General features: G+C 47.2%; 1 protein-coding gene across 4 annotated transcripts in view; it reads right to left on the reverse strand.

Annotated features, from left to right (window-relative positions):
* ABTB3 (ankyrin repeat and BTB domain containing 3) overlaps nt 1–11,775 on the reverse strand; it is a 205,627-nt gene extending 193,852 nt beyond the window's left edge. For all 4 annotated transcript variants that reach the window (XM_035128402.3, XM_088676730.1, XM_035128401.3 and 1 more), the window contains exon 1: nt 7,550–11,775. In XM_035128402.3, coding sequence (XP_034984293.3) covers nt 7,550–8,795 — 1,246 coding nt within the window. In that variant the 5' untranslated portion in view covers nt 8,796–11,775. The remainder of the gene's footprint in view (nt 1–7,549) is intronic.
* Between the last annotated feature and the right edge of the window lie 2,951 nt (nt 11,776–14,726).

Here is a 14,726-nt window from a genome sequence, read left to right on the forward strand (position 1 = left end):
CAAAGGCTGCCATACTCCATTATAAAAACAACAACAACCATCACAAAAACAGCAAAGCAGCTGCCTTAAAAAAAGAAAAGTATAAGAAGGTGTAAACAAAGGAAATCAAGGTAAGCGGAGAACAAAAGCTACCCAAAACAAAAAGAGGGTGATAAATGGATCTCTGAAAACCAAGAACTCTACAGTCTGCGCACTGCTACTAAGTACAGTCATACCTCAGTTTAAGTATGCTTCTGTTTGAGTACTTTCAGTTTAAGTACTCTGCGGACCCGTCTGGAACAGATTAATCCACTTTCCATTACTTTCAATGGGAAAGTTCGCTTCAGGTTAAGCACGCTTCAGTTTAAGTACTCTGCGGACCGTCTGGAATGGATTAATCCACTTTCCATTACTTCCAATGGGAAAGTTCACTTCAGGTTAAGTACAGACTTCTGGAACCAATTGTGTACTTAAACCGACGTACCACTGTACTTAGTTGGTCTTTAAGGTGCTACTGAAGGAATTTTTTTATTTTGCTTCGACTCAGACCAACACGGCTACCTAACTGTAACGACGTACCACTGTATGCCTATTTTGTATTTCTACCAGAAAGGTCTGTCCTGTTGGTTTCATTTATCAGCAATAAGTCCTTTAGATATACTGGTCCCAAGTCATTTTGGAGCTCTAAAGGTCATAATCAGCACTTTGAATGGCGCCCAAAAATTGTTAGGCAGCCCATGAAATCAATTTGTGTTTTGTTTTATTCATTACTGTTTATATCCTAGCTTTCTACCAATGGCACCCAATGCTGTAAACAATACAGTAAAGCACACATCTACAATACACTAACAATAGTAGTACAGTACACAAAAGAGCAGTACAGAAGTGGAGAGAGAGGAATCGAAAATACTGAAATGGATTAAACAGAAGCAACCAAGTGAGGGCAGCTGTTTTTAATTTTATAAAGAACTGGCCTGGCAGAATCTTCATTATGATGCAATGCTCCTTTATTCCTTCATCAGATATTTGAATGGAAAAGATACATACAGTACTTGTTCCTGTTGAAACCTTGATTCATGCAATTCCAATTTTGTGGCAATTCCTTATGTTCCATACCTGTACCTGAACCGAAGAGTTTCTGGTTTATGAATTCAGCCATGAATCAGGTTGATATATGGGACATAAACCTCCCTTTCGGTATTCTAAAAATTCAGGGTATGTCTGAGCTTTCAACAAAGGGAAATAATCTTATCTACCTCCTTTGCTTTTAGGTTTTGTTCTTATCTTCTGAAAAGATGTTTACACTTCATGCAAGCCTTCTAAACACTATTATTCTTTTAACATAAGATAGCATTGTGCTGTTTGGCAATAAATTAAGCCAAATGCAGGAGTATCCAGTAAGACAAGATTCATTATTAGAACCACTAACTAGCTCTACTAGGAACATGCTCTCAATCCTATGCACACTTATATTGGAACAAAACTCATTGAACAAGTTCAGTATCTGAGTAAATACACATAGGATTGTACAGTAAAACTTAGTTGCCTCCAAGATCCAGGGTTAATGCACCAGTGTTGTGATGTTAAGTCACGTTATAGCACAGAAAGCTTTGCAAATGCGAAGCCTGACAGATCAAGGCAACCTCCATTGCAAGAACACGCCACTGCAATACAGATAGTCTGCCTAGATACCAAAGGGTAGAAGAGCTCTTGTAACTTTATAGAAGGGAGCTTCGGTGAGTGCAACTCATCATGCAGGGATCAGAAAAGCTGTGACTGCTGAATTTTCCTCTACTTCTGCACAGTGATTAAGAGGTACAGAATCCCTGGTCTCATTGCATCTGGTGATTCTAACAATAAGCTTTGCATGAGCTGAGCTGCTAGGTTGAAGGAGAACTCTTTGTTTGATGAAATCAACAAATCTTGCAAGAGGTAAGTATGTTAAAATTAGAATGTACATATAATGGCATGGTCAATGGAAATTGTAGTCCAACAACACCTTGACAATGGCCAGGTACGTGCATTGAGTAGCAGCTAGCATTACTCTTGACCATTTATAAATTATTAGAGTAGAGGAAACGGCAACAGAGATGGTGTGATCATGGTCTATTGTAATCAGTGGAAGTCATGCTATTGATTCTAGTAACAGATGGACTCTTACTGTCAATTGCATGCACTATTATTCCACACTAGCTAATTTTATTAGAAGGGATGGGAAGATTCTATTCCTTACCTTAATCCTTCTGCTATACTCCTCACCCTCCCATCCATCAATGAAGTCATGCCCTAGAATTGCCATGCAGGGATGGGATGGTGAGCAAGCAAGCATAACCTTGTCACATGCTGCTTTTTCATTTCCCCCATAGGAATGAATGTAAACCATTCATTTATACAGCATGAGCTAAGGGATACAGTTAAACCTTGCCCTGGTAATCCATGAATGTAAAATGAGAAGGTCCTCCTTTCAGCTGTGTCTCATATTGCTACTTGTTTAGCTCTTGCACCACTAGAGCCATTGAGAACTAAGCTAAACTGTATATGGATGGTCTTGTGTTTGGCCATCTGGACAAAGCTAAGCCACAAGCCCTGGCTTAGGTGACACGCTAAGCCAAAACATGGTCTAAGTCTCAGCACAGTAGCAGAATGACTGGAGAGGAGCAATCTCCTCACCGGAAGCCTGAACATTGACTCATCCATGCTAGGTTTGGCTTCGTGTTATGTGCAAACTTGGCCATAATAACAAAAGGAAAGCTAACAATGTACAGTGTTAAACATGAGTCGGTCATTATGAAATATCCTTTTGTGCCCTTTAGAAGAGTCTTAAAATACAACGAAGTATCAGAACAAGAGATTCTAATCAGTTGCTTCAATTTGGTTCCCTTGATTTCAGCATTCTGCACCTTGGCTTGTTCAGATTCTGGTTTTGCCTCCCAAGGTTTATATCAGAAGGGTACATCTCTTTCTTGGAGGAGGTGAGACACACATAATAACGCAAACACAGCTTAGATCCCATTGAATGCGAAAGCTCATACCGCAGCCCTGCACCTACAGCATGTGTGCATCTGAATAACATACTGTACTGTAATGCCTTTGCCATTATGAAGCTGTCTGGATTTGTTGGCAGGGAGGAGAAGCATTACAGTTTGGTTGGACACCTTTTTTAAAAGATGAAAAACTATCCCAGGGAGGCTGATGCATCAGCTTTGTTGCATCTTCTGTGCCTGAAGCTTTCAGTAAACAAGCAGCAACATGAATGAAATCTCCTCAGCAAAAGACTGCGTTGAGCAGCTCCCACTAACTAGGCGCTGGCTGGCCAAACCACTGCAAATGTAACAAAATTTTATTTCTTCTCTCTCTCTCTCTCTCTCTCTCTCTCTCAGCTTCAGTTACACTTCTACCATTTCCTGTGGAAAAACGAAGGCTTTTGAAGAGTGTGTGTGTGTGTACGCAATATGCAGCCCAAACATATGAGAAGCCTCTACAAAAATATACACAGAAGCGAGGAGGGAGACAAAACAGAGGTACTCAGCCAAACACTCAGTCCTGGAGTTCACTGCAGACGTTATAGTAAATAATGCTCAGAGAAGTCCCCCTCCCCAAATATCTCTTCCCTTCCTCCCACCACACAATCCACTGTAGCTGCAGTTTCTCGGGGAGGGGAGGGAGTACCACATGTGTTTTTTATCCTTATCCACACACATACCTACTGAAAAGGAAAAGGCAGGAATGTCAGGAAGTTTTCCCTGCCTCCGTCACCAGTCCTTAACAGAACCGTGCACATTTCTGGAGATACACAAGTGAAGATAATAATAACAATCCTGGTCCCCATCTCCTCCCCCCCCCACATCCCTAGATCTGTATGATTCAAACCTTATGGATAGCCACCAACAGTTCAGTGCTTTGCACACAAATTGGGGGGGGGGAGAGATGAGTGGGAAAGGGGCTGGTAAAGTGAAAAGAGGGTCAAAATTCAAAAGAAAAAGCTGGTATCCATCCCAGGTTCTCAGCTTTCCCATGTGCCATTAAAATGGTTAGATGTTAAGGGGGGGAAGGACTTGGGGACTGTAAAAAGGTAGGTTTCTTACAATAATTATACTGCTACCTCACATTAAAAAAATAAAACCTACTTAGCGGTCTCGAAATGAAGAGGGCAGAAGAAACTGAAATGAGGAAGCAGCAGGGTGGGGCTTATTCATGATTGCCTCAAGCCCAAACCTGAAGGCAACTACCAAGCCCTGCCCTTGGTGAGCCACTAAGGAGAAGAAGGAAAAATGGGATGGGATTCAAAGGCCTTGTCCTGCAACTTGGAGGACACCTTGAGGTTTCCTTGAGCTGTGTGCACACATGCAAGGGAACAACAACAATGGCTTTTTGAATGCACACATGCACCCAGTTTTTAGAATCAGTTAAGGGCCGCATTCACATTTCAGTGTCCTTGTGTTCTTTCTGTGCCACGTGTGCAAAATGTTTGTTTGATGTGAAGCACGCTGTCAGCCCTCCATTGTTCAATGTAAAACCTACAGCCACAAACTTCCCCAGACTAGGCAAGCAGGAACTCTTCCAAACTAGCTGGCAGGAAATATGGTGACCGTCACAGCTGTGAACAGAGGGAGCATAAAGTACCTCTCAGTGGTGGCTGGTGCCCGTTGAGACTAGTAAAACAGAAGGCAGAGCAGCTTACAGTAAGTGAAGCCAAAGCCAATGACAGGCAGGGCCAGCTAATTTTGTCTCCTTCCTCCTCCCGACTGAGATGAAGGAAGAGGAAACCTGCAGCCAGAGCCACTCCCTGGACTGGTTGTACAGTATGGGAGGAAGCAGGCAGAAGGGAGCTAGCTAAGGGCAGACTGAGCTCAGTGGGGCAGTGCCCCATGCCACCCAATGCACTCACTGCAGCTGGTACCTCTGTGGTTACCTTTGTTGATCACAAACTTGCACATACCGTCCCCTTTCCAGAGTATCCTTGGTATGAGAAAATCCAGACTGAGAGAGAGGAAAGTGTGTGGAGGCAGCAGTTTGGAGGAGGTCATGTGGACAATGGCAGGTTAATGGAGGTGCAGGAAGTTTATAATCCACTTCAAACAACAGTATGGATGAGCCTCGTGTGGCTGAACTAGAGTAGTGGCAACGAAGATTAATCAGTGATATATCCAAAGCCATTTTGAAGTTGTTAATGTGAAGTCTCTGGGAAGCTGGGAGCTGGCACTTTTCCCATCACCTAGGCTAAGGATTACTTCCCCTTTTGTAGCATGCCAAACCAGCTGCTTCTTAACTCCTCTTAAAAGGATGTCATATGGAAGAGGGTGCAATGTTGTTTTCTGCTGCTCCAGAGAAGCGGACACGGAGCAATGGATTCAAGCTATAAGAAAGAAGATTCCACCTAAACATTAGGAAGAACTTCCTGACAGTAAGAGCTGTTCGGCAGTGGAATTTGCTGCCAAGGAGTGTGGTGGAGTCTCCTTCTTTGGAGGTCTTTAAGCGGAGGCTTGACAGCCATCTGTCAGGAATGCTTTGATGGTGTTTCCTGCTTGGCAGGGGGTTGGACTGGATGGCCCTTGTGGTCACTTCCAACTCTATGATTCTATGATTCTATGGCTGTGGCACATCTGGAAAGTGTGCAAAGTCCAGTGGGATTTGGTGAAACCAAGGAGCCCAGCTCCCCAACAGTTGCTCATGCAACTATTTACTTGCTGTTTTATCCAACCATGTTGTACTGGCAATTGCTTTCTGTATGCCTTGGCCTTTTAAAAACATTTTGCTGATTTTATTTGTGTTTTAGTGTGTACACCACTTAAGACGGTTTTATGATTCAGAGGTCTATATAAAATAAGAATAAATAATTGTAACATACTGAAGGTTTGAGGGAGGCTGAGGAGAATAACATAGGAAGCTGCCTTACACTGAGTCAGACCATTGCTCAAACCTGTCTACACTGACTGGCAGTGGCTCTCCAGGATTTCAGGCTGTCCCTGCCTGGAGATGCCAGGGATTGAACCTGGACTCTTCTGTATGCAAGGCAGATGCTCTGCTCCTGAGCCATAGCCCTTCCCCTAATGAGTAGGGTATAGAAGCCAGCCATGTTTACAGATGAGTAGATTTTAAAGCAGATCCCTGAAGCATTGTGAATAAAAGGATGCAAGAAATCTAAGACGGTGATGAAGCTAACCTAGGTGGAATAATTCCCCCAGAATGCCCAACAATGCATCATACAGGGTACAAGAGAAAGACAGCCCTCTTGAGCATCCCTACTACCCCCCCCAAAAAAACCCGCTTCCCTATTACCCATCTCCATGCACTACAGATAGGCATGAAGTGCGGCCATCTACAACACAGTCTCGCCGTTTCTGCACCATTATCAGAGCAAGAGGCAATATTTCAGGAACACTTCTCTTCAGATTTCTTACCAGAACTACAGTTTACCTAGTGACTATACAAGTGGGTGCAAAGCACAAGCACATTCAGCATGGCCATGAGCATCACTGCACAAGAAATGTCTGGGCACAACCCTTCGCTCTGAGCAGTTTAGATAAGCATAGTTCACAAGCTTTCTCCTCAACACTAGCATTGCCGTGTACATCTCTCCACACTGAAAACAATTACAGGTATGCAGCGTACAGCCCACATCAACACCGATACTATCAGAGGAAACAGAATGCCACCTTCTCTAGAACTACCCGACAGCTGAGCATGGCCCACATCTTGCCTTTACAGTGTACAGCCCTTCTCCAAAGACAACCACAGATTGCAGCTCTCCATCAAAATTGGGCACAAAGTATAGCCTTATGCAAGAACACTATTAACAGTAGACAGAAGCTACCACATTCCATAGCAGGGAAGAGACCTTCTTATTCAACACTTGCACAGCAGGCAGAAATTGAAGCTTTTCCCTGTATGGGGATTCGGTGACGAGTAGCAACTCATTTCTCTCTGGCATGTTACACAGGAGCCCTGTCAGAGGGGTGAATTGGCAACCTTGGGAGAGCAGCTTATTCTATTGTTACAGGTAAGCGGGAAATCAAGTTCAGCCACTTAGCGTTAGCATCAGGAGCATGGGTGTAAAACCAACAACAGTGGATGAGAAGGTCCTCACTGCACTGCCCCCCCCCAAACAACTCCAAGGTACCTCTCAGGAAATACCTTACTTTTCACAAGCAAATAATACGGTCTGTGCATGCCTGCTCAGAAGTGCATCCCACTGAGTTCAATGGGAGCTGACTCTCAAGTAAGCACAACAAAAGTGCCTGGAGGTGCCTCCAAGTTCATGTACAGATTTACAGCACAACCCTAGACACAAGTCTCATCTCTTCACTGAGGCTTCTCCCCCAAGAGGACCACCAGCCCACAAGATGTTTGGTCTTCTTCTGTAAGGGCCAAACACTGTGTGTCCCTCCTACTGGGTGGCCCTCGGAGGTGCACAGGCAACTCCACCATCCACCCATAGTGGGCAGGATGTGCGCACGCACGCCAGCCAGCCAAGCGCGCGCCCCGCCTGCAGCCCTCTTCCCCCCGCCCGTCCCTGGCACTCCAACAACAACAGGTGGGCAGGGCCCTGCGCATCGCACGCCTGACTCACCGCTGGCGTTTTTCCCGCAGATGAGGTGCTGGTAAGGCTGCAGCAGCCCCCACAGCTCCGAGTCGTTGTTGACCGTCTGCTCCAGGGACTCCAGCGTAAACTTTGGCGCTTCGTTGCTGTGGTGGTGGTTGTTGTTGGCGGCGGCGGCGGCGGCGGCGACGGCAGCGCTGCTGCTGCCGCTGCTCTCTCGGTCCTTGTTGTCCGAAGCAGCGGCAGGAGCGGCTCCAGAAGCCGAAGGAGGCAGAGCGGCGGCGGCGGAGGCAGCGCCAGAGCACTGACCCCTGTGGTGGTGGTGTTGTGGCGGCGGCGGCAGCTGAGGGGGATTGTTTGGGTGCTGTTGTGTCTGGAGGTGGTGCAGGTGCTGGGAGTGGTGCTGGGGGTGGTGCTGTGGCGCGGCGGCCCCAGCGCCCAGCTGCAGGACCCTGGCGTAGATCTCTCGGAAGAGGTTCTCCATGCAGGCGGTCAGGTAGATGGCGGCGTGCTCGTGGATGCGCACGGCCACCCGGCTGTCCACCATCCAGCGGTAGAATTTGCCCACCGAGAAGGTGAGGCCGCAGCGGGTCGACTTGCCTCGGCTGAAGCGGTCGCCGCCGCTGCTGCTCATGTTGTACAGCGACAGCGCGCCGAGGGCGGCCGCCGTGCAGCTGGAAGCCAGGCTCCAGCCCAGGACGATCTCCATGGCGCTCTGCACCTCGTACCTGGTGCACTTGGCGAAGCGCAGGCTCAGGCGCTGAGCCTCCCGGGCCAGCCGGATGAGCGCCCGGCTGACCAAGGTGGACAGTCTGGCCAGGGCATCTTTGGAAGGGGGGGCGCCGCCACCGCTGCTGCTGCTGATGGTGGTGGTGGAGCTGGCGACGCTGCTGGAGCTGGCGGCGGCGCCCACCCCCACCGGCCCCCTGGCCTCTTTGCGCTGCAGGAGGAGGAGAACCGCCTCCACCTCGTCGAGGCTCCAGGGGACCTCCTCAAGGTCAGGCAGCAGCCTGGAGCAGTGCTGGTCGGCGCAGTCCAGCACTTCGGAGTCTTCCACCAGGACAGTGTTGACGGTGTCAAAGCTGTTGTGTCTACTGTGCATCGAGTCAGTTAGATGCTGCCAGCCGTTTCCTCCATAGGGGTGAGCCGCGTGGGGGGAATCGGAGCAGCACAGAGACAAGTTGGAGGACCGGACGGAGTCTGCCGCACCACCATAACCCGAGTCGAGGGTCAGATCTTCCAGCGTCCTCACCACCGTCTTACCTCTCCTTGCCATCGCTGCACTTCATACTGCACCAGCAGGAAACTTTGAGAAGAGAAAGTAACAGACCTGCGCCCTCCTCCTCCTCCTCCTCCTCCGCCTCTCTCACGTACTTATTTCGCAGCTTCCTCGCTTTGGCACGCGCAAAGAGCAGCTCCTTCACGATCAAAATAAAGAAATGCCACCACCCGCAAACGCGATGCGCACAGGCATAGAGGGAGAGAGAGAGAGAGAGGCCAAAGGATCGCGGCGTCGGAGGTCCCTGGGTCTCTTCCCCAACTCCTGGCGGCAGCAGGGCAGCAGCAGCAGCGCTAGCAGCCTCGGGTGCTTCTCTCCTCCTCGGTTCCCTGACTCCTGCACTGCACTAGCCCGCAAAACCCAAGCCAACCAAAGAACGGCAGGGGCGGGAGGGGCGGCTGGGAGAAGAGGCGAGGCTAATGCAAATCGCACGCAGAGAGATCCAATGGGAGCGCCGATGCTAATTTCATTGCTACCTTTCTCCCATCCACCCCTCCCTCTCCCCTCGCGGTTGCAGCGGCGGAGAAGTGTCACTCCCTCCCCCTCTCTTCTTTTTGGAATTCGTAGTGGGATCCACAGGCTCTCCAAGCCTTCTCTCCTCTCTCTCTCTCTCTCTCCCCGTCCCCCCCCCCCATTCGTTTGGGTGTGCTGCGCTGGAAGTGGGTGGTGGGTTTCCTTCGTCGCTGTCTCGAGCCCGCTCCAGTGTGATTTTATTTGTCTTTCTCCGTTACTCTGCAGTTGAGAAGTGGGGGGAGAGAGAGAGAGAGAGATGAGGGGAAGGAAAAATAGGGCCAAAAGTGAGTGAGAGAGAGGAACCCGCAGGATATATTTAGCTGATCCAAAATAGACGGTGGGAATGAGCAGCAGTGATTTTCGTTTGCTGGACCAGCCCTACAAATTCCAGACTTGGCATGTATTTATTTCTCTGAAGCAGGTAGTAGAAATTAGAAACCAAGATACGAAGGCTGCAGCAGCGGCAGCTGCAGATTCTTGCCGGAGTGCCTGTCGTTTCCCCCTTCAAGTTGCTTTGCACACTACAGCCCTGAAATACAGTATTAGCATTCCAGCTCAGAGCCAGGAAACCTTTTTGGAGTGTGTGGCATCTCCTCTGCAGGTGAGGACCTGTAGTCTCATGCATTTTCCTTAATGTGTGTTGTGGGGCGGCTGGATGGGTGGGTGAAGAGATCCAAACACCGTTGGCACTGGCTACATCATGCATCGTTACAGGGGAGCCCAGATGGCGCAGCAACACGTACTTCAAAATAAGGAGGAGGGTGAAGAAAAAGAGCCTCTGCGTGGTGCAGAGTAATGGATTTGCTCGAGCCTTTCCTAACCAGACCAAGATTATCTAACGCCAACTCAAAACACGAGCCCTCAAGGTGCCTAGTTGTAATATACACACATCCCAATCATGATTATAATGCTGTGTATTGATAGTTTATGTTTAATCGTGAGCTGCCTTGGAGGACGGAGTTCACTGGGGGGGGGACTGTATGCAGGTTACATTAAACTGAAAATGAAGCACTTCCCAGAAATATCTTGGCGCTGGGATGCAGAAGCTGTAGCCCTCCAGAAGCTGGCTCCAAATCCCACCATTCCTGACTGTTGCCCCTGCTAATGTTGGGGCTGATGGGAGTTGGAGTCCCAACTTCTAGATGGCTGCAGGTTTTCCCCAGCCTTCTGTCATCTATCCTTTAAGCCAGGATGTCAAACCTCAGGCCCTGCTGGGTTATCAGATTTGACACAGAGCATCTCAGTGCACTCTACGCAATATAACCGTTTCAGAGCCAAGAAGCCCCAAATGGGGAATGGCATTAAAAACAATGGCATCTACTACTCCTGATGCTTCTGCACAGCTGGGAAGAGACTCAGCAATTTCAGTGTATTTCAGTGACCATTTGGAAAGGAAGGACACTTGCATGGCCACTTGGGGATTTGCCACTATTTAAACAGCAAAAGATCTTGCAGTGCCACCAAGACCCACTGTAACCCTACATTTATTCAAGATTTTAGATTGTAAGCACCTTGGGGCAGGGACCTGCCATCCTGTACTTTGTAAAGCACCAGCCACACTGATAAAGATAAGTGTGTGTGTGTGTGTGTGTGTGTGTGTGTGTGTGTGTGTGTCAGAAACAACCGGTGCAGCAGCTCCCTGCTCACGCTGTCAGCTCAACAGTCAGCTGCAGAGCCAAACGGCCTAGAAGAGGCTGGGCAGGGAAGTCCCACAAGAGAATGAGATACACTCAAACAGCCAGAGGATAAAAGCACAGCAAGCAACACATTTAGAGGCAGTTCTTAGAAGGGAGAGAAAGAAGTACAGGTAACCATTTACAGCAGCCTTCCACTGCCACAGGTAAGCTCGCCCACATAGGAGGAGGGGTACTGACATAAAAAGGGCACCAGAAGATGGCACTTTGCCAAGGGCCTTCTCAAACCTGGAGGCAGCCCTGGCAGGTGACATGCTTCACCCACAAACTTATCACCTGAACCTGGCACACTGGCTGCCCAGGAATTTTCTGCTCTCGACACACTGGAATAGCTAATTCACCAGTGGGAGTGGTTGCAGCACCTTCAGGAGACCAGGTCCAAAACTAATAAGAGGTTGCAGAAAGTAAAGGCATGACCAGTGGCAGGAGAAGACCGTAGAGCTCAGATGCAAACAGTGTAGATGAGGACAGATACCCTGCATCTTCGGGGGTAATATTTTTGAAGGGTGAAATAGAAATGTATTTGTAATCTATTTGTCATCAGATACAGTAAGTCAGCAGATCCCTTTAAAATATAGTTTTATTTGGAAATGTTTATGATTTTAGATAGTTCAGGTTCCTACTCTGCTTTGTATTTTATGTTATTGATTTATGTGCTACTCTCTCAATGGTTACCATCAGCATTCATTTTCTTGTCCATCTTTTCTCAAGTTTGCTCCTTTTTCTGTTAGTGTTTATGTTTTTAAAGAATGTATTAAATAAAGAAAACAAGCAGCAGATTTTGTCTCCCTCTATGGGACAGCAATTAGCCATGCCTGTCCCAAGCATACTGATCTGCCAGGGGAAAATGTCTGAGCAAATATTAATTATAACATGCAATAATTTCCCTGCAGAAATTCAGATTAGATTTCACCTGAAGTGACATAGATTAGATTTCACACAGCACACATAGATAAAGAAGAAACTGACAGGAAGTTCAAACAAATAGGAAATGCCACTGAGCTTTTCAAAGGCCCTTCCTAACGGGTTGGGTTCTAAAATGCGAGTCCAAGAACCATTTTTAAAAATTACAATTAATGGATGAATAATGAATACACTAAATATTACAATCCACATACTGGAACAACTGGAACTGATGGAAAGGCTTTTGTTGACTCTCACAACAAGAGTCCGGTGTGGATACTGGAGCTTTTGTTGCGTAACAGGAACAAATAAGGTCAAAATAACAAGTCAGAAAGTAGAAATGTTTGAGGGCCTCTGTTTCCTGGGGTGGAAAAACACTTTGGGTTTCTAGTCTGATGTTGTTGCTATTTTATCGATGGTGATGGATTCAATCTATATTAGACACTCCCAAACTGCCTGAGCAGAACTAGGATGTAGCTGACCTCAACATTATTTCCTAAAGTTTATTTTGCTCGGTGTCAGAAAGAAGTGAGCCAGGCATTTCAAAGTTAATCCATCCATCTGGACAGCAAAGAGAGGCAGCTTCCACAAACCATACCAGGAAGAACATAACACTGACACTATTTCGCCCCCTTATGTATCATTATTTGGTCAGGGCAATGAGAAACGGATTGTGAGTGGAGGCCCACCCATAAAAGGGGAGTAAAAATGAACTCAGCCAAAGGTTAGCTCCCTTCTCCACCCAAGAATAACTAAATCACTGTAAACAAAACATTAAGAGGTCAGCATAGTTTATACTATGGAACAAGCCCAACATATATCTCTTTTGGTGCCAGAGTTATTTTCCCCCCAGTTTCTCTAGCCTCTGATTGATATCTGATTTTATTACCCAAAGGTGTTATATTTTCATAACTCTTGTGGAAACACTTTTTAGTCATTTATAAACATTCACCTTATACTCATTACCATCAATATAAACTACAGTGATTAACTACAGTAAGATCCCATGACTTAACTTTTAATTGCATCTGCCCAGGCAAGTCTGGTCCAACCATTAGGCAGAGTGAGGCAATCACCTCAGGTGTCATGTGCTGGGATGCAGTATACCAACAACAACTACTATTATTTATTTATTCCTTATACCCCACCTATCTGACTGGGTTGCCCCAGCCAATCTGGGTAGAGTCCAACAAAAATACGGGAAAAACAACCACAACAATAACATCAAGCGTTAAAAGCTTCCTGAAACAGAAGTCTACAAAAAATTATGCTGTTTTTTAAACTCTTTTACACCTGCCAGGATGTATTCCACAGGGTGTGTATGACTACCAAAACAACCTTCTGTCTGGTTCCCTGTAGCTTCACTTCTTGCAGTGAAGGAACCGCCAGAAGGCCCTCGGAGTCAGACCTCAGTGTCCAGGCTGAACAATAGGGGTGGAGACGCTCCTTCAGGTATACAAGGCTGAAGCCGCGCAGGGCTTTAAAGGTCAACACCAACACCCCACCAACTCCTTTTGAACCCTGGCCATCTACAGGCCTGTCATATACCTCCTAAACTAGCCTGCTGCCCACAGGTGCCCGTGAAGATGTCATTCCATTGCCAGGGCTGACACAAGATTTACCTACAAGTCTAGTCAGCTTCTGTACATGAATGAGCACGGGGCGCCATCTTGTCTTTTGCCTCATGTAATAAACGGTGTTGGTCTGGCTCTCTGCCCAGGAAAGTGTGTGGAAGGACCAGTGGCCTTGGCCTTGGGACTTGCTAGTAGTCCCCCGGGTGACATGTGTATGGAATTGGCCCAAGAGCCTTCATCCTTTCCTCAGAATGGCCCTCTTGTGAAACTACTAGGGGCATAAAGCAGGCCATTCTGCTTCGTGTAAGAGACTAAGACCACATTCACACCCTGCATTTAAAGCACTATGGTACCTCTTTAAACACTCATGGCTTACCCCAAATGATTCTGGGAGCTGTCATTGAGTTGTTAGGAGAACCCTACTCCTCTCACAAAACTACAATTCCCAGAGTGGTTTAACAATCAATCGCTCTTCACGGGGAACTCTGTATAGTGTGAATGTGGCCTTGGAGAAATCTGCTGTACTCCTTGTGGCCTCTCCACTTGCTATGGCAAAGTAGAAGGGGCCTAAGCTTGGGATAAGAATGACTCCATATTTCAATACACCTTTCCTTGGCCATTAGAGTGCCATGCATTTTAGTTGACAGAGAACAGTCCTCTTTGAGGAACTGTTAGAGGCTGTTGTCCACTTGAATGTCCAAAGGGTTTCCTGGTCTAAGTGTGGTTTCAATATAAAGAACCATAAGAAGGGAGAGCAGCAGGAGCCTTGAAGTTGCCCCTCTACAACTAGCACATGGACAGCGGACTGAGGAGGTGCAGGTCACCTGGTCCCAGTCTTCCCCTCTGGGTGAGATCTACTATTGCATTTCTATTTAAATCAGAGTGAGGGAACCTTTTTGGTTCCATGGACCAGATTCTTATTGGATCCCAGCCTCGTGGGCCAAATTTGACAGCTAAGCAAAGAAGCCAACTTGTCAGTCACCTGATGTCACCTTTAGGAAACTTGCTGGTGCTATTACTCCAGCACTGGTTGGTAAAATCAAAGCCTGCTTTGATTTGCCAGTGCACAATCAGGAGCGCACTTGAAGGCCCCTATTGAGCATTGGCAGCCACATCTCTCACTGCCCTGCACCTGACATCACATTTGATTTCAAGTGTTGGGGAGGGCAGGATATTTCGGGGAAAACAACTTTACAGGTAAAATGGGCCAGAAGTTCCTCACTCCTGTTTTACAGGATAGCAAG

Source organism: Zootoca vivipara, chromosome 9 (genome assembly GCF_965207765.1).
Source record: "Zootoca vivipara chromosome 9, rZooViv2.hap1.1, whole genome shotgun sequence".
Lineage (NCBI taxonomy): Eukaryota > Metazoa > Chordata > Lepidosauria > Squamata > Lacertidae > Zootoca > Zootoca vivipara.